The sequence below is a fragment of the Doryrhamphus excisus genome, linkage group LG19 (genome assembly GCF_037039965.1).
Source record: "Doryrhamphus excisus strain RoL-2023G ecotype Guam linkage group LG19, RoL_Dexc_Guam_v1.1, whole genome shotgun sequence".
Classification (NCBI taxonomy): domain Eukaryota; kingdom Metazoa; phylum Chordata; class Actinopteri; order Syngnathiformes; family Syngnathidae; genus Doryrhamphus; species Doryrhamphus excisus.
The window spans coordinates 16,072,620-16,096,933 of record NC_136375.1 but is presented as its reverse complement, the minus strand read 5'-3'; the positions used below and the strand labels follow the sequence as shown (position 1 = coordinate 16,096,933).

Sequence of the window (24,314 nt, the reverse complement as noted above, 5' to 3'; positions counted from 1 at the left end):
TTAACAGCTGAACATGATCTGAAAATTGCAGTCAAGCTAACATATTTACTTGGTATTATTTATTTATTTATTTTTAACAGCGTTATGTTATCATGTGCTTACTATGAAGCGTTGCGTTCAAAGACACCGCGTCATTTACGCCGAATTCACTGGTTTCCAATGTAGGTGTATTTTCAGGGATTTCCGAGCATACTTAAATGCATCAAATTGTACTTTCGCAGTAAGAGTTACGTTGCCGAGGGGTGAGAATATCCACTTGTTGTTTTTCTTTGTCTTCCTTTTTATTTCGACCACACGTGCAACCGTGATAGATACTGATTTTCCGAGTGTCCCTGAAACGCACCTTCGCTGTGGTGTCGTGACAATGAGCAAGTGTGGTTCCGGGGATTAGTAGAGACGTGTTTTGTGAGTAGGAGATATATAATATATATATATATTTTGTTGGAAATACTCTCATGTCGACGTGTTCAGGTCAGAATAATGTTATAGTGTGTGTGTGTGTGTGTTTGTGGGAACAGTACGCTATGCTTCCGTATGACGTCATACTATATAGGCGTGGCTTGACAGGATGCGCGCAATTTAAGCTAAATATTTTAACGTGATTAAATAAATTAGTTTCCGCCGTTAACGCGTTGTTTTTGATAGCCCTATATATTATATATATGTAAAGGTACAGTGTTTACCACTACTATTTAACAGTATTTGTTATTGATCCAGCATTTTTGTGGATTTTTGATCAAAAAATATTTTTTTTATACACATATCACTCAGCTAAGTGACTCATTGTTTATAAATACGTAGTAATACAGGTCCAATTTTGGCACGTTTGTGTCTTTATACGTCACTGAAAATGTTTATTCGCACTTTGGTGGTCCTTGAATGCACCATAGTTGAGCAAGAAGCAACAAAAGAAAAACCCTGCTGGCTAGCTGGCTAGCATAAGTTCATATCAGACGGTAAAATGTTACCGGATTTTGTATGCTAGCGCTAGCCTGACCACCACGCTAAAGGCTCTGACCCCGTCTGTTCTATTGATCATCTTCCATGATGATTGATGAGTAGTGAGCATACATTTTATATGCTAATGTGATGGATTGTGTGGCGGGTGAGCAATGGCAATGAAAGAGAGAATGTTGATCTGAAACGGGAGAATGTTAAGCTAGTATTTGTTTATCCCCGCTGGTGTAATGGTACCCACATCTCATTTGTGAAGTATGTTTATGATGATATGATTTTTTTTTTTTAGGACCGCGTAATGACGTTGAAGGTACTAACAAGCGTGTCGACATTTTATTTCAGGTCAATCAGTAAAACTTCCAAGTCTGGATGCGTGCAGTCGTGCACAAAAAGGACGCGACTGTGTACATCACCAGCAGGGGTGTCCGAACCCAAACACCCCCCCAGACACTTTATTAGGTACACGGTCTATTTAATAGTTCAATGAGAAGATGTACCTAATGAAGTGTCCATTATCGTGCTTGCTATTTACAATGTTGATTGCCGGGCGTCCGAGTGAGAGATTAAAGCCTGCAGTTTGATAGGACGAGCACAAGGGGGTGCCCACAGGGTGCCCACGGTGTTAGGAGTGCCTTCCAAGGCGGGTCAGAAGGTCGTCTCCACCACGGCCGGATCGCAGGCTTCAATCTCAGAGACGAGACGATGAGGGAAGAGCTTATACTGCAGCCATGTGGGCTCTGCAAATCGGAGAGAGGGTGATAAATATTGCACCGCCCTCCAACTGTCAACACCGAGTCCCATCTGAGAAAAAAAAAACAAAAAAAAAAAAAAAACAGTGCACCCCACACAGATGGTTTACCGAGGTAGCAATCCGGCGGCTGCAGCTCGCCGTCGACGCACGTGCGCGTGGCGACGAAGCTGCAATGCTGCTGAGGGTGCTTGCAGTAGAACGTCACGCTCTCCCCGTGAGGAACCATGGCGTCTGTGATGTCAAAGGGCCAGCGCTTCACGCCGTCAATCATCACGCGGCTTCTCTCGGCGGGAATCATGCAGCGAGCTTGGGGACGGGGGAAAAAAAAAAAAGTACATTCACGGGGCCCACAACGCCTCACTAGCCTTCATCCGTCACGCTTTTGAAAAGATGATTATCAACGATGAGTCAAATGTACGTACTTTTTAGCTAAAGGAAGCATTGTCACGCATCAAATGGCTAAAGGAAGAGCAAATTCAAAAGATGCATTCAAAGACGTTGAGTATTGTACGCTGGCGCTGGGTGTCAGTCATACTACTGTCATGTTTGCACCAGACTTGATGGTCGCAACGACAGGCTGTCATTGGAGACACAATAAGATACCGAAGAAAAACACCCTGACTACCGATGCGGCCTAACCCACACCAAATCACCTCTGAACCCTTAACATCACTTCCTGTCTCTTTATTTCTCCATCTTATGTCTTATTTTATCTGATTATATTTACTGTATTGGGTAATAGGAGTGTAAAGGTGACTATGGGGGTGTTATTTCATGTTATGGGGGCTCTAATAATGTTAAATAGTCTATTTAGAAGGTGGTAAACATGTTTTCTATGTCTTATTTTCTCTTATTATATATACTGTTTTGGGTAATAGGAGTGTAACGGTGACTATAGGGGTGTTATTTCATGTTATGGGGGCTCTAATAATGTTAAATAGTCTATTTAGAAGGTGGTAAACAGGTTTTCTATGTCTTATTTTCTCTTATTATATATACTGTTTTGGGTAATAGGAGTGTAACGGTGACTATAGGGGTGTTATTTCATGTTATGGGGGCTCTAATAATGTTAAATAGTCTATTTAGAAGGTGGTAAACATGTTTTCTATGTCTTATTTTCTCTTATTATATCTACTGTTTTGGGTAATAAGAGTGTAAAGGTGACTATAGGGGTGTTATTTCATGTTATGCGGGCTCTAATGTTAAATAGTATATTTAGAAGGTGGTAAACAGGTTTTCTATGTCTTATTTTCTTTTATTATATCTACTGTTTTGGGTAATAGGAGTGTAACGGTGACTATAGGGGTGTTATTTCATGTTATGGGGGCTCTAATAATGTTAAATAGTCTATTTAGAAGGTGGTAAACATGTTTTCTATGTCTTATTGTCTCTTATTATATCTACTGTTTTGGGTAATAGGAGTTTAAAGGTGACTATAGGGGTGTTATTTCATGTTGTGCGGGCTCTAATGTTAAATAATATATTTAGAAGGTGGTAAACAGGTTTTCTATGTCTTATTTTCTCTTATTATATCTACTGTTTTGGGTAATAGGAGTGTAACGGTGACTATAGGGGTGTTATTTCATGTTATGGGGGCTCTAATAATGTTAAATAGTCTATTTAGAAGGTGGTAAACATGTTTTCTATGTCTTATTGTCTCTTATTATATCTACTGTTTTGGGTAATAGGAGTGTAAAGGTGATTATAGGGGTGTTATTTCATGTTGAGGGGGCTCTAATAATGGTAAGGAGTGTATTGGGTTTTCTTTGGTGACTCCAAATTGTCCATCGTTATGAATGTGACTGTGAATGGTGCCCTGTGATTGGCTGGTGACCAGGCTGTTGGCCTATGTAACTATATGATCTCGAATGTGCACTTCGATGATGCTGATGGTTCCTCTCACCCCTGCAGGACGGCGGCGCCGCACTCCAGCTGCCGTCGGCCAAGCATGTGACCTTCTGGGGTCCATCCAGCCAAAAGTTCTTCTTGCAGAGGTAATGGATGTCAAAGCCCACCTCATACTCCGTCTTTTGGACCGCCACCACGTAGCCCTGCTCCACCTCTCTGGGGGGCTCACAGTACACCTCTGTGGGGTCGCAGACAATAACCTCATCATCATCACAGCTACCTCACAGAAACCATCAGGATCTGGTCTGATGTATGGAGATTGTGGAAAGGAGGTGAACACGCGTGTGGAGAAAAGTGTCAGCGGTGATGTGTGATAGAAGAGTTTCAGCTAAAATAAAAGGAAAGGTATACAAAACTGTGGTGAGACCAGCCATGTTGTTTGGTCTAGAAACAGTGACACTGAGGAAAAGACAGGAAGCAGAACTGGAGGTAGCAGAGATGAATGAATGCTGAGGTTCTCATTGGGAGTGACCAGGATGGATAGGATCGGGAACGAGTACATCAGAGGGACATTACATATTAAGTCAGAGAGGCCAGACTGAGATGGTTAGTAGAAGGATGCTGCGTTTAGAGCTGCCAGGTAGGAGGCGTAGAGGAAGACCAAACAGGAGGTTTATGGATGTAGTGAAGAAGGAGAGACAGATGTGGAAGACATGGTTGGATGGAGATTGATTTGCTGTGGCGACCCATGAAGGGAAAAACCGAAAAAGAAAGAAGAAGAAGACAAGCTATATTGTTCAATTAATAATTAATATACCCAAACATATACTGTTTTACATATACTGTCATAAAAGTACACGACTAAATCCATGTCAATAAAGACTGAAGATGAGCTGGATGGTGCGTGCAGTACCAGTTGTGGCCACAAGAGCGCAGTAAAGCGCTATGAAAAGGACAGACTATTCTTTTTTTGGTGCTCCCTTTTCGCTCCAATTGCAGCAGAAAACCAGCAAAATCAACACGATAGGTGATTGTATGACTTACTTTTGCAGATGGGGTGAGGATATTGCCAGGTTTGATTATCCTGGCAGTAATTTTCACTGCTTCCCACTATGTCGGCCCTGCAGGAAATTCAAAAAAAGAGAGTTAAAAAAGAGAAGAGAAGACTGGCTGACAGATGGCTCCTGAGTGACATGTGACAGTTTATAGGAGGGGAAAAAAAAAGGTGCGAATGATTCCTTTTCCTCCCCACCCCTCATTGAGGGTGTCTCATTTCAGTTTGTCTGGCTCACAACTCCACTCATGGATGAGTCAGTGTGAAAAGGAGTCCATTCAACAGCACCCATTTAGCTCAATGGAGAGAGAGAGAGAGAGAGAGAGAACATCAGCCGGGAGATCCAAATCATCCCCTTCCTGCATGCATCTCTCCTTCTTCACACACTGTCACATCCTCCACATCCACCTCCGTAGCACTTCAGGCTTTTCTTTAAATGCATCTCCATCCTACACAGCCCCCCCCCCCCGCCAAATCTCCTAGCTCACCCTGACAGGCAGCTGTAGCGGATAGACGTCCCCACGGCGCCGGCGCCCTCGATGCCAAAGGTGCTGGTCACATGGTCAGGAAGGGGGCAGGTCAGGAGTGTGGGAGATTCTGCTTTTGGAGGTCACAGAAGGACACAGCGTGTATTATAATAATGCTCACTTTGGACAACTGAAACATAACACAACACGTATTTATGATGATAAATCCCACTTTTATAATTCATCTCTCATCATCTAAACAAATACCCATTTTGACTCCATTTTATTAACAGAAAGATAAATAACAGGACTGCATTCTCTCTATTGATGTGTAATACACACAAAGAATGTATGTACAAATACTGTTTAATACATTGTGTATTAAACAGTATTTGTACATTTGTACAAATCAATCTAAATGATAGCAAACAGCAGAAAACAGCAAAAATGGTAACACGTTAATGTCAGCATGCTAGCAATGCTAACATGTTAACTGTTAACATGCTAACACCTAACATGAAAACACTATGTAAATGTATAGCTTTGAAAACAGCAAAAATGGTAACATGTTAATGTCAGCACGCTAGCAATGCTAACATGTTAACATGCTAACACCTAACATGAAAACACTATGTAAATGTATGCTTTGAAAACAGCAAAAATGGTAACATGTTAATGTCAGCATGCTAGCAATGCTAACACATTAACTGTTAACATGCTAACACAGAACATGAAAACACTATGTATGTAAGTGTATAGCTTTCAAAAATAGCATAAATGGCAACATGCTAATGTTAGCATGCTAGTAAAGCTAACATGTTAACTGTTAACATGCTAACACAGAACATGAAAACACTAGAAGTAAGTTTATAGCTTTGAAAATAGCAATGTTAACATGCTAACTGGTGTCAAACTCATTTTAGCCCAGGGGACGGCTGACACAGTATTTGGGGCGCACAATGAACGTTGCCTTCATCATGCGTGTTTTTACAAATCTGCGATTCTAAAAGTCTGCGATTTCACAAGCAATGCGGTAGCTAGCTTTCACTGCAGTCTCGGCCGTGAGTAAACACAGACTGCTGTTTCTTGAGACCCGCCAACACTTCATTCGCCTTCCCTCTTCTCCGCTGCCCTTCAAAGTTGTCATATTTGTCAGCATGACAAGACTCGCACAGTGGCGAGTAAGGTTATATTCTTTCAGCACTGCTGTGAACACAGCAAACATCCAACTCTCCCATTCATTGCGTCAACAAATAGGATGACCGTTCTTCTTGGAACGCTCTCAAAGCGCGCAGTGTTCAAAGTACAAGCCGTAATAAACACAAAGTAGCTCATCCGGGCTGGCTGCGCTGGCTTGACCTACTTGCTCTGCCCTGGTATGAACACTTTGCTGGCTTGTGTTTTATTTCTTTAATTGCCATTGTGTATAGTGGACAAGTGATTAGCATGTCAGCCACACACTCAGGAGATCGGGAAGACCTGGGTTCGTCTCTGCGTGGAGTTTGCATGTTCTCCCCGTGCATGCGTGGGTTTACTATATTGCTAATACCCATGTAAAGCCATAAGACCATAAGGATGTATGCTGTCCAGAAATATAACCACCTTTGCTTTCTAAAGTATTGAGAAGATATACTGTAGTAGAAAATGAGAGGTCTGTACTCTCTTGTGTGAGCTCTTCTATTCAAGACGATGCCCTCAAAAGTCACACACGGTCACAGATTTCCGTGCGGCTCGTTCGAGCGGGAAGTATAACCCAGCTGCAAGTATAACCCGTTAGGACGCTTCATTGGTTCCAGACCCCACCGCATTCAATGAATCCCTGCCACATAGGATTCAATATCAAATATTTACGGAGTTAGAGCCTGGAAACCCAATTTATAACCTGGCAAATACATATTTAACATTATTAGTCATGAAATAACCTTTCCACTTCTATTATTCTTGTTCTTGGTTGACATCACATTGCTCAACTCGGCCGCTATTAGAATAGCCTTGGGATGGGAACGATTTTCGACTCGGCACCAGTTGTAAGGGGACTGTTTTGTGTGGGACACTACACCGGCGGTCTAACTAGCTTAACAAGCTAGTCAGCTAGCCGGTTAGCCTTAGCGGCAAAAAGTTGAATAACATAGCCTTGGGCCATATTTTTAACATATTATGAACAAAATACAAAACAATATAATGTGTCAAAAGATAATACTTATTTTTTCCTCAATCGGAGGCGAGCAATAATTCCAGAACCGTTTGGTCACAATGCCTATTGCGCATTAACGGACGTCTGTTTTCTAACGGAGATCCGTTGGCAACCCGATCACCTTTGCTTCGGTTACTGTTGTCAAGTTCATGGCTGGTCGGACTACAGAGAGGGGGGTGGGTGTGCGGATCCATGCTGATACTTCCCATACCAGCTCTCCATGCTCTAAAATCGACACTGAAAGCACAATGTTGATACTTGGGTGAGTGAACAGCCATGTTTGAATTGTCAATAAAGTTTTCATCCTCATAGTAGGTCTTAATAGTACTTGACTTATTTTATGAATTATTTTGTATTAATTATTTTTTATAAATTAATATTATATTTTATAAATTTTTATTTTAAAATACCATTTTCACATATTTGATATTAGTCTCCTCTTTTTTCTGATGTTTAATATTAGCTTGGCTATACTGTAACTCACCTCTGCTACCTCGACTCATACTTCAGGCTGTAAATTAATCATTTATTTCAATGTATCATTTTTATTTCATTCATCAAGTCATTAAATGCCTTTTATTATTTATGGTGCGATATGAAATGCCCTACTTTTACTTACTTAAATAAATAAATAATCACATCATTGATATATTCCAATTATTCATCCATTAATGTCCTCATTAGGGTGGCGGGGGTATGCTGGAGCCTATCCCAGCTGACTTTGGGTGAGAGGCGGGGAGTGGACTGATGGTCATCCAACGGCGGGGCTCCCACACACACACACACACACACACACACACACGGGGAGAACATGCAAATTCCACAGAAACCCAGGTCTTCCAGCATACTACATATGAATTGTATTTCAACACGTTATGGACCAATAATGGACCAAACCGCTGCCATTTATTCATGCATTCATCTCTGAAAGCCGAGATAATGCGAGGGACGAGTGTATATACAGACAGGAAGAAGGTGAAGAGGTGACGGCGGTATGACGGCTATGAAAGGTGCTTTTGTGTCTGACGTCCTTAGATGAGGTGCTAGCGTGGCTTTGCCTAACGAGTCCCGTGTGCCGTTTGCAAATCCATCCATCAAGAGCTGTGCACGGTGGAGGGAAGCGCGTATCAAGCGATGCCTGAAGGGGGCCACCTTCGCTATCTCTTCACATGTAGAATGTAAAGTGGAGATGCCACCCACACATGCCATCAAGCGGGTGCATCATCGCCACCTTTAGGAAGGGCTCTGCATGAGAGTAAAAGCGTGAGCCTCAACAACACGCCCCCCTCCCCTGGAGAAAGCCGCTTTTGGCTCCCCTTGCAGAGCGAGACCTTATCTGAGGCCTCTCACGTGGAAGAGGATGAGAGGAGAAGAAGATGAGAAGCAAAGAGGATGAGAGAGCGGGGAACAGAAAGGCCTCGAGCAGCATGACCAGCGCAGATCTTTCTCTCTACATCTCACTCCGTGGACTGCCATGGGCCACCCACACACACACACACACACACACAAAGAGAAAAATGTACCCCTCTCCATGCACACACACACACACACACACACACTCGCTCACACAGCTCTGTGTGCCACTTTGACAGTGATCGGCCGCCCACAGCCTCTCAGCAGGCATGAAGGAGCTCCACTCACACTCCAACACACACACACACACACACGTTTTAAAAACCCACCTACCTTCTGCCTTGGTCTCTCAGCAGCATGCACGGCTACTCGAATCACACAGCTCCCAATCCTATCCCCCTTTCACATTCCGCATCCTTCCACTGGCTGCTAACAAACATCCACAATGCAAAGTGTGCAGTACGTGTGTGTGTGTGTGCATGCGTGCGGCACGCCAGCCTCAGACCTTTAAAGCTCTTTATTTTCTCATCAGTGCTGCCGAGCTGATGAGGTAAATTAGCAGGAAATGAAAGTGAAAGTGTAGGGCCCAATACCTGCTCCACTTTAACATTCACTCGTTCATTATCTGCGCTGCTTGGCTTACTTAATCATCCTAGTAGGAGCACTAGGAAGCTGGATCCTATCCCAGCTGGACTACTGGTCACCAGCCAATCACAAAGCACATATAGATGTGTAAAATATATTATTTGTAAGGTTTATTTCTAATCCACTGCATGTATGTGGTGCATAATGTTATTATTTTATTATATTCTACATATTTTCTGATTATTATTGTTATACGTATGATAATAATTGTTGTTGTTAATAAAAAGCTAAAGAATATAAGGAATAGTGTGGCTTCATGAAGTCACATATTGCTTATAACAGATGCAACCTTTACTTTCACCAGCAGGGGGGGATATTGCTGTCTTATTTTATCCATTTCCAAATCATTTCAAAGTAGAAAGTGACCAGTAAGAAGACTTTTGTGATCAATACGAGTATTGATCAGTGAACCAGCAAAGGTTGCGGTGACAGCAACCCCGCTGGGCCGATCCTTTTGTTTTTCATTTTCTTTGTGTGCTGATTGAGGTGGTCACCGTAGTCCTGCACGGTGGCTCGTATGACGGTTCACCGAACACACTTTGCAACAACTCTGTTAACCTCTCGTGTTATGGGCGTGCATCTTATGGGCCTACCCACTCGGCTTGCAGACTCGTGGGGTGTTCTCGTTCGTTATAGTTTTGTTTATCCGAGAGCTCTGCTATTCCGAAGTTCAATTTACTCATGAGTGGGCGATTTGTGACGACGGGGTAGGTTAAACTTGAGCTGCTTAGGTGCCAAGCAAACAAAGGAGGCGTAATACTCGGCCTTTATCACTCGGAATGTCAATATCCCTTTCATTGGACTCTCACATCTCCTCTCCGCTACTCACCTTGCCTTCCCAAACTACAATGAGCTGATGCCAAACAGCACAAACACGATGACAGCCAATCAATGTCCACCAGTAGGACCCAAAAATGGAAAAAACACCATTTTACCTATGGATCAATTTTAGCCTGAATTCATTTATCAGAATGAATGCTTCCAATTTCCCACTCCTAATATGTATAAAGATTAGTGATAGGTAGACACTGGAGATATGACATCATGTGAAAGAGGTTTATGATAACGCTTGCCATGCAAATGAGCACAAAGCTAAACATTTACTGCTAAATATCGATTGTGGTAGCGCAGCTGCGGTTGCTACGGTGATAAGAACATGATTCACGGTGTCTTTCATAAAGACGAAGCGCTACCTTGGGCCTGGCATCAACGTTGAAGCCTTCCCCTGTGCTCCACTAAAGATGAGCTTCTCCTCACCTGCGCAGATGGGCTCTTCTCCGCTCCACTGGCGGTCGCCTTGACAACGGCGAATGGTGGCATCCAAGCCGCTGGGCAGAGCCAATCCCGGCTTGCATCGCACTTCCAGCAGGGCGGAAAAGGAGGGGGTGGGCGAGAGGAGGCGAGCCACCGAGTCTTCTCTGGGGGGAAGAGGCCAAGGACAAGTACGACCTGAGGAGAGAAGATGCGCTCAGTGTGCGGCTCTCCTCCATCTTGGGCCTCACAGCTCAGCAAATCACTTTAGAGGAGTCTTGCTAAAATGTGAGGGGTGTACTGACCTGTGGAAGATTCTTTCATTGTGTGTTGACACAGCTGTGTACACACAACACACACACACACACACACAACAACAACAAATAAGTACCTGGAGCCACACAGCTGAGACCACAATGGCCGTCGCAGAGACATTGACGCTTGCTGCCACAGTCATTGTCCACTTTACACGGACGAGGACACGTCCTCTTCCGCTCGTCTCCCAGAAGTCTCTGCGGGCAAGACTCTGTTGGGATAACACACACGTGTTACACTTGCTGGCAGTTGGCCCTTTGTTTACCTTCTCTGCATTCATGCCCTCCACCTCCTGTAAAAACAACAAGAGCAATAACATTTTGTTGTCCTAACGCAAAGCCCGTGTGGAGGTGACGTTTGCCACCCAGGTTGCCTTTTGGGGGTTTTGATGCTAGCCTTGTTTGTGCTAGCAATCAGTGTCCAAACACGGGGGCCAGAGGTGGGGGGTAGCAGCTTGTGATTCATCTTCTGTCGTTTCCCAGAATGAAAACACGTGTGCTACTGTATTCCCCGACACACACATGTAGCATGCTACTTCTCGACCGCCGCATCCTAAAGACTGAAGATGTGGCAAAAGATGCATGTTAGCATGCCTGATGCGGCACTTTCACCCCAACCCACGGGGGGCGCCGCTATCATGAAAGCATATAAATAAACATCAAACATTCACTCCACTGCAAAATACAAGTAATATTTGAATCAATATCACATTTTTAAAAATGCCAATAATTCACATAATAAGGCAAATATGTTAAAATACACAACAATTTGAAAATTAAAAATGTACAAGCGGATACAAAAATTACAGTGGCAAAAATGATTTGAAAATGAGTACTACATGAAGTACATGTGGTACCTGTAGTACGTGTAGTACCTGTAGGCTGCAGGGTGACGGTTGCAGTCAGAGCCCAGAGGCAGAGCAGCAGCAGCAGCAGCACACAGTCCATCCTTGAAACCCGGCCTGCGACCTTCTGGGGATGGGACGTGAGGACATGCGGCTTTTGGAAGGAAAAGGGTGGGGTGGAGGGGGGGGGGGGGGCAGCAAAGAGAAGAGCAGGAGGGAGGGCGTGGAGAAAGGAAGTGAGATTGCAACACATCTGGTTTGTGTTGAAGAGAATTAGCGTCAATTCCAGTCAGAGACCTTTCACCTATTTCTGTCCAAACAGCAGATAAGATAAGATGAGGCGAGGGTGGAAATAAACAAACAGCAAACTAATTCATGAGAAAGTACAACCAAATTCTACTCAACTTGTACATCCGGTCTGCTTTTCACTTCGGCTTCATACAAAGTCATTAAAAAACATCAATTCACTGCTAGGCTTCACCAAAGCTTCACGTAAATACACTGGAAGCTATTTTCCATCAAACATGAACGGCTGAATGGGTATCGCGAGACAACAAACACGAGAGCCTGGGCTGCCCGCCAAAGGATTGTCACGCATGCTCAGTAGCTTACCAGGATTGACTCCAGCATTAGCAACGCTAACGTTAGCTAGCATTGGCAGCGCCCTAGCTAGGAAAGCTAGCTTATAAACACATCAACACAGGAAAGATTATCAATACATCAGTAAAACATACGTAAGTTACAACCATCTAATTGATCATAGTACGATCTAATTGATCTTATTGGTGATTTATTGTGTAAAAGTAACACAGGAAGATTAAATGCAAAGCACTAGAGGAATACAGAGCCACCATCCACAGCCTGGAATTAGTTTTGAGAAAACAAATATACACATTTGTACTCAATCACATCTTACCTTGATGAATAACCATATAGTATCAGCATTTTGGAGGTGAAAGAATAAGGCTAAAAATACAGTATAGTAGTCGAACTGCGCAGCCTTGGACAACGTTACATGGTACCTTCAAGGACTCTCCAACAAAGTGGGAGAAGTCGTTCTCACATTAAAATGCATAAAACCTGTGATTTCTAACTGTATATTATTTTTATAAATATTATAATGGTCCATATTTCAAAAATGTATATTCCTTTACATGAAATTTGATGTAGTTTAATGCTAATGATTTTATTTATTAAGTATTGTTGTTTTTTTTTATCATTGTGTCTGAAGGTTTCCCGTGGCCTGGTGGTTGGGGAAGCCTGCCATGCTTGGAGCTATGATGTACTCTTCTACGCTGGAAAAAACCGTAAGACACTTTTATACAGCTGGCTTCTTTATTTTTACAATGTAAGATTCAGGTCAACATTAACGCTAGGTTAACTAATTAGCTTAATTTCTAGCTTGATACTTTGTTAGCGAGCGGCCATCTCAGGGCCCTGAGGTGTTGGCCAATATAGGGGTGTATTTTCGTGTCTCGGGGGTTCTCATAATATTCAAAAGTGTATTCTGAAGGTCATTAATAAAGGATTTCTATGTCTTATTTTCTCTTATGTCTACTATATTGGGTAATAGGAGTGTGTAGGTGACTATAGGGGTGTTATTTCATGTCTAGAGAGCTCTAATATGTCTTATTGTCTCTTATTATGTGTGCTATATTGGGTAATATGAGTGTGTAGGTGACTATAGGGGTGTTATTTCATGTCTAGAGGGCTCTAATATGTCTTATTGTCACTTATTATGTCTGCTACATTGGGTAATATGAGTGTGTAGGTGACTATAGGGGTGTTATTTCATGTCTAGAGGGCTCTAATAAGTCTTATTTTCTGTTATGTCTACTATATTGGGTAATATGAGTGTGTAGGTGACTGTAGGGGTGTTATTTCATGTCTAGAGGGCTCTAATATGTCTTATTTTCTGTTATGTCTACTATATTGGGTAATGGGAGTTTGTTGGTGACTATGGGGGTGTTATTTCATGTCTAGAGGGCTCTAATATGTCTTACCATCTCTTATTATGTCTAGAATATTGGGTAATGGGAATGTGTAGGTGACTATAGGAGTGTTTCATTCCCCCTGTGCCGCATGTTGGTGACCCATGTTGCAGGGTCACATGGTTTGTCAGGAGAGGACTAAAAAGCTGAAAACTGGAAAAAGAGAAGACTCTTTTATTGGTATTTTGTAGGGAGTACATCCATAGAAGCAGCACATGGTGGCTTGGACAGCGTGGAGCCCACCCATGTCACGATGGGGGGGGGGGCGGGGGTGGGGGGGTAGATGTACATCACTTAGAGTTAGTCTATAGATTCATCACCAAGCACATCTGGGAGGATATTAGGAAGCGAGAGCAAACATCAGGTTTCCGGGCGGCGATAAGGAGGTCAAGAAAGAAATCAAGAAAAGGACGATGGCGATGGCGTGCATAGTCCAGCGGGGTCGTGAGGAGAGGACTCCAGTCCTTGATGTCCTTGGCAGAGGTCACAGGAGGGAAGGTTGTATCAAGGTGGAGCATCGTCATAGAAGAACAACAGTCATTCTCACCAGAAGAGGATTTAGCAGTACTACTGAGTATTCCTTACTCTGTGTGTATGAGTATCTTTGGGGGTACAGTAGTAAAGTACTTTGGAAATATTTGGGATTTCAGTATGACACATTGAGGGAAATACTGTAGTATACAACCGCTGTAATACTTGTACCTTTTACATATTTAAGTACTTGTTGGAATCTTTCACCTTATTTTAAGATGTGTAGTGAAGCCTTTCTTTGACATCTCTCTGTTTTTGTGGTTATTTAAAAAAATATGTTTTAAAAAGTTCCTAAAGTGGAAGTCTTGTATACTGTATAACAATAATAATAATAATAATAATAACATAATGAGAACAATTAGCACATTAGGAATCGCTTTAATGTAAAAAAAAAAGTAATTTAGCATATTATTCATCAAAATAATAGTTTTTAAAGTCAGTGTCTTGTAATGTGCTAATTATTCATACAAACGTATTTAAAACATGGACTGTTTAGCATTATATTATTCAAATATATCATCAGAAAGGTCCTAAAGTGCTAATTATTTGATGATATATTTATCAAAAATATTTGTAATCCTGGTAATAAGTGGCCCATTAGTGTTAAATATAGATATATATTTATTAGATTTATAATAAGCATATGTTTCCCATGTGAAAGTCATGCTAATTATTTAATTTGCAATGACATGAAAAGAATGAAATTGCACATCAAAACCCTGTTATTCTATATGAATATACCACATCTGTGGGAAGGATCTTATCATTGTAGCTCATCTGGTGATTGTCTCGGCAGGTTGCGGGGGGGGGGGGGGTGATGACAAAGCATAGTAGTATATTTATGTAGTACAACAGGGGAATACTGCAGTAGCGTGGAGTCCGGCTGCTAAAGGAAGGAATGAAGTAGAAAGTAGAAGATGTGAGGCTCGGACAAGAAGGAAGTTAAAGGCGTGGGAGGGGGGGGGGTTGATGTTTACACAACTTCTAATAACCGAAACGCCGCACGGGACATGTGCGGGCGTGGCGACACGAAAAGAGGATAAAGAAGGTGAAAGTGCTTCTGTGTGGAGTTCGGAAGTCAAACGCGGAACAAAGTGGAAGTCTAGCAGGTGAAGATCATCTATTTTACACAAACCTTCCTAACGTGTTACACGCCCGTCCTCGCCAGCCACTCCGGCGTCTCCTCATGTAGAAAATATACAAAATGATTCTCCAAATGTCTAGTCTCCTTCTACATTGTTCACAAGTATTATAAAAATATACAATTCTCCAATAGCAAAAGCCTTAAAAGTCACGTCTGTCAATGATTCTCTCCGTCCGTCACCTTTAAGAGCTCAACAAACACGAACAAGAAGAAGAAAACACCTGAGCTTCATCCTCATCCTCATACATTCATCATCATCATCATCATCATTGTCCATCCTCCTCAAGTCTTCAGAAGAAAGAATCTTTCAGCTTATGTTTCTATTCCGTTGCTTTGGCGCCCCTTCATCGTCGTCGTCCTCATCACTGGTCGGCCAGACGGTTCTCGTATTTGCTAAGGATGCTGCGGCAGCGCCCCAGTTCTTTGCGCATCTCTGCCACTTCCTGTCGCAGGGCGGCGTTCTCCCGCTCCAAGAAGGCGGCGCGCACCGATATTTGGTTCTCCTTCAGGCGGCGGGCGTCTCGGGAGCGTTTGGCCGCCTCGTTGTTTTTGTACCGCCTGCTCCAGTACTTCTCATCCTAGCACACACACACACAAAACTTGTGGTTACTTTGACTTCCTCTCATATACAGTACTTCAAGGAGTTTGTATTGACTCCTATAGAGCAGCTACACACAATGCTTGCTAGATCTTCCGCAATCTGCACCTATTCCAGCTGTACTTCCTTTCATTTATTCCACCCACCCGCCACCCCACTCCCACTCCGCTGTGATTGTCATTGAAGTCACTGGAAACTACAATTGATTAATATTTCAATAGATGTCACGTACCTCTGAACATATAATAAAGTGATTTACAACAACAATAACAATAATATTTGTTTACTATATTTTATATATTTAAATATATAATATTATATTAAATATATCATATTTAATATATGTTTAAATATATTAAATGTACTATAAATATATTATATTAAATATGGTATATTTAATATAATATGTTTAAATATATTAAATATCCTATAAATATAAATATATTATATTATATTTAATATAATGTGTTTAACTTTATTAAATATCCTATAAATATATTAAATATACTAAACAAATATTGTTATTGTAAATCACTTAATGATATATTCAGAGGTAATATTTGTTTAGTATATTTAATATATTTAAACATATTATATTAAATATATTCAATATAATATAGTATATTTAATATAATATATATTATATTTAATATAATATATAGTATATTTAATATAATTTAAAATAATTTAAATATATTAAATATACTATAAATATAAATGTATTAAATACACTAAACAAATATTATTATTGTTACTGTTGTAAATCACTTAATATGTTCAGAGGTAATATTTGTTTAGTGTATTTAATATATTTAAATATATTATATTGAATATATGTATGTTTATATTAAATATACTGTAAATATAAATATATTAAATATACTAAACAAATATTATTATTGTATATTTAATATATTAAATATGTTTAATATAATATATTTGTTTATAGTTTGATGCCTTACTTTCATTGAGCGCTGTTCCAGTACTTCCAGTCATAAGATACATAACTATCATACAGTATGTGTTATCAGGCACGAGAAAGGGAAAAAATGTAAATATGCTCACTTTCATGTTATCCGGTACCAGGATCTTGCGCGCCTTCTTGACCATGGGCTGCGGCTTGAGCTCCTCCTCGCTGAAGGACTGCCTCCTGGGGTCGAAGTTCTGCTGGCCGGGCCCGTTGGACAGAATGATGTCCGAGGGGTCCATGTCGAACATCCCCATCCCGTCCGGCCCGCTGCCGGTGGGCGTCAGCAGGGGGGGGCAGGAGGAGGACGGGGAGGAGGAGGAGGACGGGGACTCACAGGAGTCGTTCATACTCGTCTGGCTCCCTGCAGTCAAAGAGTCAGAGTTGGAGTTGGAGTCACTTTACTGGTCTACGGTACACCAGCACCACCACCAGGGGGCACACTGCTGCTTTCTATGTGGCACCAAGGCCTGACAAATCAAATCATAACAAGATTCAAAAGAAAAATCATACATTTCTTTCACCAATTATTAATAATAGTGCATTTGAATGAAATTTTGAATGAAGCCAGCTTTATAAAATGATAGTTATTGATAGTGCATGATAGGCGTTCTATGGGAAACAAAGTATAATAGCTGCTAATGGCCATGATAGCGCATCTACCGCTGGCGGCGTGTGGCGCGTTATCACGGCGTAAAACTGCTCCATCCTGACGCTTCCACATTCCACACGCTCCACACCGCCTCCGATGCTAAAACGGAGCAGTCGTTGATGATGATGATGATGATGTGATCGGCAGACGCTGCTATGTTTTGGTTTTTTGGAACGTCTTTTCCAGCTACTCACCGCTTCCTAACAAGTCACAGCTTCACGCCGCTTTCCTACATCAAATCTTTTTTCACATATTTATATTTCAATCCAAAATTGATAAAATAATTACAAAATATATCATATTAAAAAATACTAATAAATAAAAATTTTGAAATTTTATATTTTGGAAATATTTTTCCCAATGGGTTTACCACCTTTTAAATATGCTTTTTGATATGATTAGAGCCGTCTAGACATGAAATAACATCCCTATAGTCATCCTTTACACTCCTATTATTCAAAATAGTAGATATCATAAGAGAAAATAAGACATGGAAAACCTGGTTCCAACATTCTAAATACGCTTTTTGACATGATTAGAGCCCTCTAGACATGAAATAACACCCCTACAGTCACCTTTACACTCCTATTACCCAAAATAGTAGTTATCATAAGAGAAAATAAGACATATGAGACATGTAAAATCGAGTTACAACATTCTAAATACACTTTTTTAACATGATTAGAGCCCTCTAAATATGAAATAACACCCCTATAGTCACCTTTACACTCCTATTACCCAAAATAGTAGATATCATAAGAGAAAATAAGACATATAAGACATGGAAAACCTAGTTACAACATTCTAAATACACTTTTTTAACATGATTAGAGCCCTGTAAACATGAAATAACACCCCTATAGTCACCTTCACACTCCTATTACCCAAAATAGTAGATATAAGAGAAAATAAGACATATAAGACATGTAAAATCGAGTTACAACATTCTAAATACACTTTTTTAACACGATTAGAGCCCTCTAAATATGAAATAACACCCCTATAGTCACCTTTAAACTTCTATTACCTAATATCATAAGAGAAAATAAGACATAAATAAGAATTGCGATCGTGTGTGTTGCTGTAAATGTGTTCCCGAGAGTAGATGAATGGGGGCAGTGCTTGAACTAGTCCAGTGTCCGCTGTGCCATTGCGTTTGACAGCCCTGCTTTTGACATGTTCATTTATGACTAATAATAGACTCTATTCAAGCCCAAACATGCATGACTGATTGACGACTACAGGTTTGAAAAAGCGTGAAGCCATGAAATTGGAAGCATTATTACATAAAAATGATCAAATAACCGATTTAAAATGCTTAAACCTGCTAAAGTCATTCAATTCAACGATAAACAGTGCAGGCGTTATTCATTGGTGATCACACGTCATGTGACTCTCCCTGCACACAAGCCTGCCTCCCCTCCCGTCCCCTTCCCCGTGGGGCTCCTCCCACATGTCTCCTGGCTCCGCCTCCAGTTGATCTCAGACAGCCCGAGCACGTGTAGCGGCGCGTGCACATGGCCGTGGCGTGTGAAGTGAAGAGAGATTTAAAGACACGCAGCCATAAACGCTCCACGCGCTGCTCTCTCTCTCTCTCTCTCTATCGGAGTCTCGTGCTCTCGCGCGCTTGTTTTGACCGCCCCGGCTCGGTGCTTATTAATAATTGGCCGGGATTGAATGCCGACTGCGTTCCTGACGCTGAGGAACGTTGATCACATGCAAAAGTGAAGCCGAGTCCTGATATTCCTATCCGGGAAGCATCGTGGAGGACACAGCACTGCTTTGTGGCTGTGCTTTTATCCTCTTTTAAACTGTTTAAATGCTGACTCACTAGCCTGTGGGAACATCACAAGCGTCACAGAGCCCTCTGTGCTGGTCAGGAAGCTCCGGGAGACGTCTTTGTTGGTGTCAGTGAACTCACCGTGCAGACAGTCGCCAGATCCTGTGAGGCTCTGAGGCTGGGCCACCTCCAAACCCAGAAGAGACGGAGAAGACGAGGGCGATGAGGATGAAGAGCCGGGCGGAGACGAGGGCGGCAGGCACTGGGAGCTCTGGTTGGGCACGGCCGACTGGGAGCTCTGGGAGGGGATCTGGGCCGAACTGGAGCTGTTGTTGTTGTGCATGTTGCCCATTCCGTTTTCGGTCAGGAACTCCTCCAAGTCCATGTACTGCAGCTGGAAAAGGCCCCCGTCGGCCGCCAGGGTGCGATCCCACAAGAGAGGCCCCAGGAACTGGTTGAAATTCCCGCTTCCGCTAGCACCGTTGCAGCCCCCGCTGCCGTTTATTCCGGCTGCGTTCCTCATGGGGCACACCCCCAAGGAATCCTCATCCAGGTCCATAGCTCGCTCCTTGTCTAATCAAAAGAAGGGGACACAACTCTTAGTAAAAATGACACGCGTTTCTCAACTCCTATTTCCAAACATCTCAGCCGACGGTGCCTCTGCTGGTTGCAGCCAGTACTGCAGCATCCATTAGCCTCAGTATGGAATGGAGTGGCCTTTATTAGCGGCCACACAAAACCACACCCTTGTCAAACTTTCTACGCCACCTGAAAAAGTATTCTGCTTGGCAAGGACCGCCCCTTCTTTGCTAGCTGGGTTTAGCTTCCAGCGCCTTTCTCCAAAAGGAAAATGTCACTTGGCTTTCTTTCATCTGGTATTCCTGCCTACCAGCAAAGCTGGAGATGATTGTGGAAGTCATGCTTCCACCAAGAGCTAACCCCAAACGGCCCCTATTTTCTGGAAATTTATTGTCACACATTTTCTGGAAAATTGGCCATATTATCTGGAAATTTATTGTCACACTTTCTGGAAAATGGCCCAATTTTTGGGGAAATGTAACGCCCTTATTTTCTGGAAAATTGCCCAATTTTTTTGGAAATTGAATGCCCCTTATTTTCTGGAAAATTGCCCATATTTTCTGGAAATGTATTGTCCCTTATTTTCTGGAAATTGAATGTCCCTTATTTTCGGGAAAATGCCCCCTATTTTCTGGAAATGTAATGTCCCTTATTTTCGGGAAAATGTCCCCCGTTTTCTGGAAATTTAATGTCCCTTATTTTCTGGAAAATGCCCCCCGTTTTCTGGAAATTTAATGTCCCTTATTTTCTGGAAAATGCCCCCTATTTTCTGGAAATGTATTGTCCATTATTTTCTGGAAAATGTCCCGTTTTCTGGAAATTTAAAGTCCCTCACTTTCTGGAAAATTACCCCTATTTTCTAGAAATGGAATATCCCTTATTTTCTGCAAATGTAATGTCCTTCGCTTTCTGAGAAATGCCCCCTGTTTTCCTAATAATTAATGTCCCTTATTTTCTAGAATTGTAAAGTCTGATATTTTCTGGAAAATTCACCTAATATTTTAGAAAATGCCCCCTATTTTTTGGAAATGTAACGTCCCTCATTTTCTGGAGAACGCCCCCTATTTTATTTCTATTTAATGTCACTTATTTCTTGGAAAATATGTCTTATATTTTGAAAAATGTCCCGCATTTTCTGGAAAATTAATATATGCCTTGTTTTCCGGAAAATATGGCTTATATTCTGAAAAATGTCCCTTATTTTCTGGAAAATACTATATTATGGAAAATGGCCATGATGTTCTGGAAAATGTAATGTCCCTCATTTTCTGGAAAAAAAAAGGCCCTTATTTTGAAATGCACAGGATGACAGGTGTGATCCTGAAGCGGATGGAAAGCTGGCGATGATAGCATAGTCCCGAGTGTTTCCATGAGAAAGAGAAAAAAAGACGTCTCTCGCACACAGATGGAGCAGATGGCGAGTGAGTTGCCGAATTAGCAGAACCAGAACCCATGAATGTGTGCTATCATCTGACATACATAACGCGCTAATAATAATAATAATAATACAATACAATGTGTTTGCATTGTCTGATTGCAGAGGGATTATAATCCAAGGTCGGGGTCACGGGGGGGTCACGGCTCAGCATGGGATTGGTTGTGTGTCGCTGTGATTATCATTTCATGCACGCTCACATCGGCCCACCTTTGATATCACAGGGGCTCCTCAGCCTCTGGTCCCCCTTCATGGGGTGCTGCAGGAGGGACTTGAGCCCCGCCATGGAGCCGAGGTGCCCCCCTGTGAGAGTGCCGGCGGGCTGGGTGCAAGTTCCAAACTGGGGGCTGGCGCCGGCAGGCAAGTCCGGGGTGGGAAGCTGCTGGGTGAGCTGCCTGGACATCCTGGACCACACGGTGGGGGTGAGACACCTGTAGGGTGGGGGTGGGGGCGGTTTGGCCAATAAGAGTTCGGATGACTGTGCATGCCCGGAGGGGGGGGGGGAGAAGGGGGGGGGGGTGTTTATAGTGCTGCCAGTGTACATGTTATACAGTATTACAGCGTATAGAGTAAAAAAGTACACCATTACCTTTATGCGATGACAAGTAGGCGCCCTTTATTTCCTGGCTTCCAAGTATTCCATTGCACTCCTCCGTGGGAGGAAAAACTAAGCAAAAAAAAAAAGAGAGCGAGAAATAAAAATGCGCCAAAAAGGGCGAGGAAAAAGTAGAATGTTATCCACAGGAAATTGAGGCCAAATAAAAAGAGACGAATAAAGGAAAAGCTTCGGTGTTAGCTTCGGTGGTAGAAATGACAAGTTGATGTTTCTTCTCTGCTGTGCTCGAGCTGACTTGTCCGTGGCGGGGAAGGTGGGAGGAGGGACGGCGTGGAGTGGGCGGGGTCGTTTCTTCCTTCTTCTCTGGCTGGACTTTTTTTGCTCATTTGCATCCGCGTGTGTGCGCGTGAATGCGCGTGTGTCCGGCCGTGTCCTCTCCTCTAGGAAGCTCAGATGGAACGGACACGGGTGGCTCAAGCGACGTCACACGGGCACAGGAGCGGAGAGAAACGGGGCGGGGTTAAGCCAGCCCTGCGTGGTATTATTTATGAGACACGCCCACTCTCGTGCCACACCTCGAGGGGGGGAGACGGCTGTCACTTGTCCTCTTGTTTGTTTACAGTGCAGCAATAACACGGGCTTTCTTTTAACCTCCACAAACCCATTTTTCATGCCCACCTCCTTTTAGTTGGCTCACACTGTAAAGGGAGTTCCCTGCTAAAGCAAAAGAAAACGTGAGTCCGGTGGATTTTTCTCCCAGGGAACTTGAACGCACCAACACGTTGCCTCCCGGTGTACAATAGGCGCCCCAGCCTCACGTGTACCGAGCACGCAGCCAAGCCGAGCCGAGCCTCGTCTGCTCGGAGGCTCTCGCGCCCCATTGGCCGGAGAGCAGCAGCGGCGAGCGCCCATTGGACAGAAGTAGGTCGGCGAGGCCCGCCCACTCGGATTTCCTCCGTGCATGCTAGTGCCGCGTGAGAGCAGAGCTGGAAACAGGAAAAAAAAAAGCCGAGCACATGCAAAACAGCGCGCCCGCCACAGGAATCCAACTTCTCAGAGACGGATGTGCTCAAGTGGAGGAGTAAACACTTTGACAGGCTTGGAGCCACTTGGCGGGGAATCATTTACAGTATGCGCACGCACGTGACTTGCCGCTTCAATGCAAGATAACTATATTTCATTATCGAAGAACACCTTTAGATATATATCATGTTATTTGGCAGTATTTGCCTTTTGCCCGTTCTTCTGTTTTTACTTTCTCTAAACTGTGCAAACATTGTGTGTACTTCTAGCAGTGATGGCCGTACACTGTACTACAGTACGTGAGGAGGTTATAAAACACAATACATAGCACATGGGCAGGATTTGTCTCTACATGAGAAGTATACTGTATACTCACCAAATATGAGAGGGGGAAATACATGAAATAGCTGAAAGAGATGGTGTGTGTGTATAACAATAATAAAAGAATAAAGGAAAAAACAAAAATGAGATTATTTCAGACAAAAGCAAATGTAATCATGGAAGGGCAAGTCATCTTGTAATCAATGTCTATTTGTACTTTTACGTCCATCCATGCATCTTCTAGCCGATATCACCATACCCTATACCCTATATTACTATACCTGATGTCAGCATACTCTATATCACTATACCTGATATCAGCATACCCAATATCACTATACCCCATGTCACCATATCAGACATCACCATACCCAATATCAATATACCCATACTTCCAATATCACTACACCCAACATCACCATACCCATATCACCCTATACAATATCACTATACCAAATATCACTATACTACACTTCCAATATCACTATACCACACTTCCAATATCATTATACCTAATATCACAATACCAAATATCATTATACCTAAAATAACTATACCTAATATCACCATACCCAATATCACTATACCTAATATCACTACCCAAAATATCATTATACCACACTTCCAATATCACTACAGCCAACATCACCATACCTGATATCACCATACCCCATATCATCGTGTACAATATCACTATACCAAATATCATTATACCCAATATCATTATACCACGCTTCCAATATCACTATACCTAATATCACTATACCCAATATCATTATACCACACTTCCAATATCACTATACCCAATATCATTATACCACGCTTCCAATATCATTATACCCAATATCACTACACCTAATATCACAATACAAAATATCACAATACCAAATATCACTATACCAAATATCACGATACCAAATATCACGATACCAAATATCACGATACCAAATATCACTATACGTAATATCATCATACCCAATATCACTATACCTACTATCACTAGCCCAAATATCATGATACCACACTTCCAATATCCCCTATACCCAACATCACCATAC

The 24,314-nt window shown here is 42.3% G+C and overlaps 2 protein-coding genes across 5 annotated transcripts; both read right to left on the bottom strand.

Moving 5' to 3' along the window:
• Positions 1 to 1,277: 1,277 nt before the first annotated feature.
• ntd5 (ntl-dependent gene 5) lies at positions 1,278 to 11,848 on the bottom strand. 2 transcript variants are annotated; one of them, XM_058057774.2, is made up of 8 exons: positions 11,710 to 11,848; positions 10,912 to 11,046; positions 10,527 to 10,718; positions 5,099 to 5,210; positions 4,601 to 4,677; positions 3,612 to 3,794; positions 1,817 to 2,014; positions 1,278 to 1,694 (listed from the first exon to the last, which is right to left on the bottom strand). In XM_058057774.2, exons 1-8 carry the CDS (start codon positions 11,780 to 11,782, stop codon positions 1,603 to 1,605), a joined length of 1,062 nt encoding a protein of 353 aa, XP_057913757.2. In that variant the 5' UTR covers positions 11,783 to 11,848; the 3' UTR covers positions 1,278 to 1,602. The 2 variants fall into 2 exon arrangements, with proteins under 2 accessions (XP_057913757.2, XP_057913758.2); XM_058057775.2 differs by having other exon boundaries at positions 5,099 to 5,207.
• Positions 11,849 to 13,829: 1,981 nt separating this feature from the next.
• Positions 13,830 to 24,204, bottom strand: dbpb (D site albumin promoter binding protein b). Of its 3 annotated transcripts, none has more exons than XM_078799287.1 (6): positions 22,688 to 24,204; positions 21,946 to 22,629; positions 21,567 to 21,787; positions 19,484 to 19,915; positions 17,009 to 17,274; positions 13,830 to 15,923 (listed from the first exon to the last, which is right to left on the bottom strand). In XM_078799287.1, exons 3-6 carry the CDS (start codon positions 21,757 to 21,759, stop codon positions 15,708 to 15,710), a joined length of 1,107 nt encoding a protein of 368 aa, XP_078655413.1. In that variant the 5' UTR covers positions 21,760 to 21,787; positions 21,946 to 22,629; positions 22,688 to 24,204; the 3' UTR covers positions 13,830 to 15,707. The 3 variants fall into 3 exon arrangements, with proteins under 3 accessions (XP_078655413.1, XP_078655411.1, XP_078655412.1); XM_078799285.1 differs by having other exon boundaries at positions 21,567 to 21,834; positions 22,688 to 24,202; XM_078799286.1 differs by having other exon boundaries at positions 21,567 to 21,834; positions 21,946 to 22,626; positions 22,688 to 24,202.
• Between the last annotated feature and the right edge of the window lie 110 nt (positions 24,205 to 24,314).

What these genes read in the sequence shown, in the direction of transcription:
- ntd5 (XM_058057774.2), bottom strand. Translation starts at nt 11,782, where the DNA reads ATGGACTGTGTGCTGCTGCTGCTGCTGCTCTGCCTCTGGGCTCTGACT. An exon ending in TCTCAGCTGTGTGGCTCCAG is followed by an intron (nt 10,719 to 10,911) that starts GTACTTATTTGT and finishes TTCTCTCCTCAG; the next exon opens with GTCGTACTTGTCCTTGGCCT. An exon ending in GCCGCCGGATTGCTACCTCG is followed by an intron (nt 1,695 to 1,816) that starts GTAAACCATCTG and finishes TCCGATTTGCAG; the next exon opens with AGCCCACATGGCTGCAGTAT.
- dbpb (XM_078799287.1), bottom strand. Translation starts at nt 21,759, where the DNA reads ATGTCCAGGCAGCTCACCCAGCAGCTTCCCACCCCGGACTTGCCTGCC. An exon ending in ATCTGGCGACTGTCTGCACG is followed by an intron (nt 17,275 to 19,483) that starts GTGAGTTCACTG and finishes CTTTGACTGCAG; the next exon opens with GGAGCCAGACGAGTATGAAC. An exon ending in TGGTACCGGATAACATGAAA is followed by an intron (nt 15,924 to 17,008) that starts GTGAGCATATTT and finishes TGTGTGTGCTAG; the next exon opens with GATGAGAAGTACTGGAGCAG.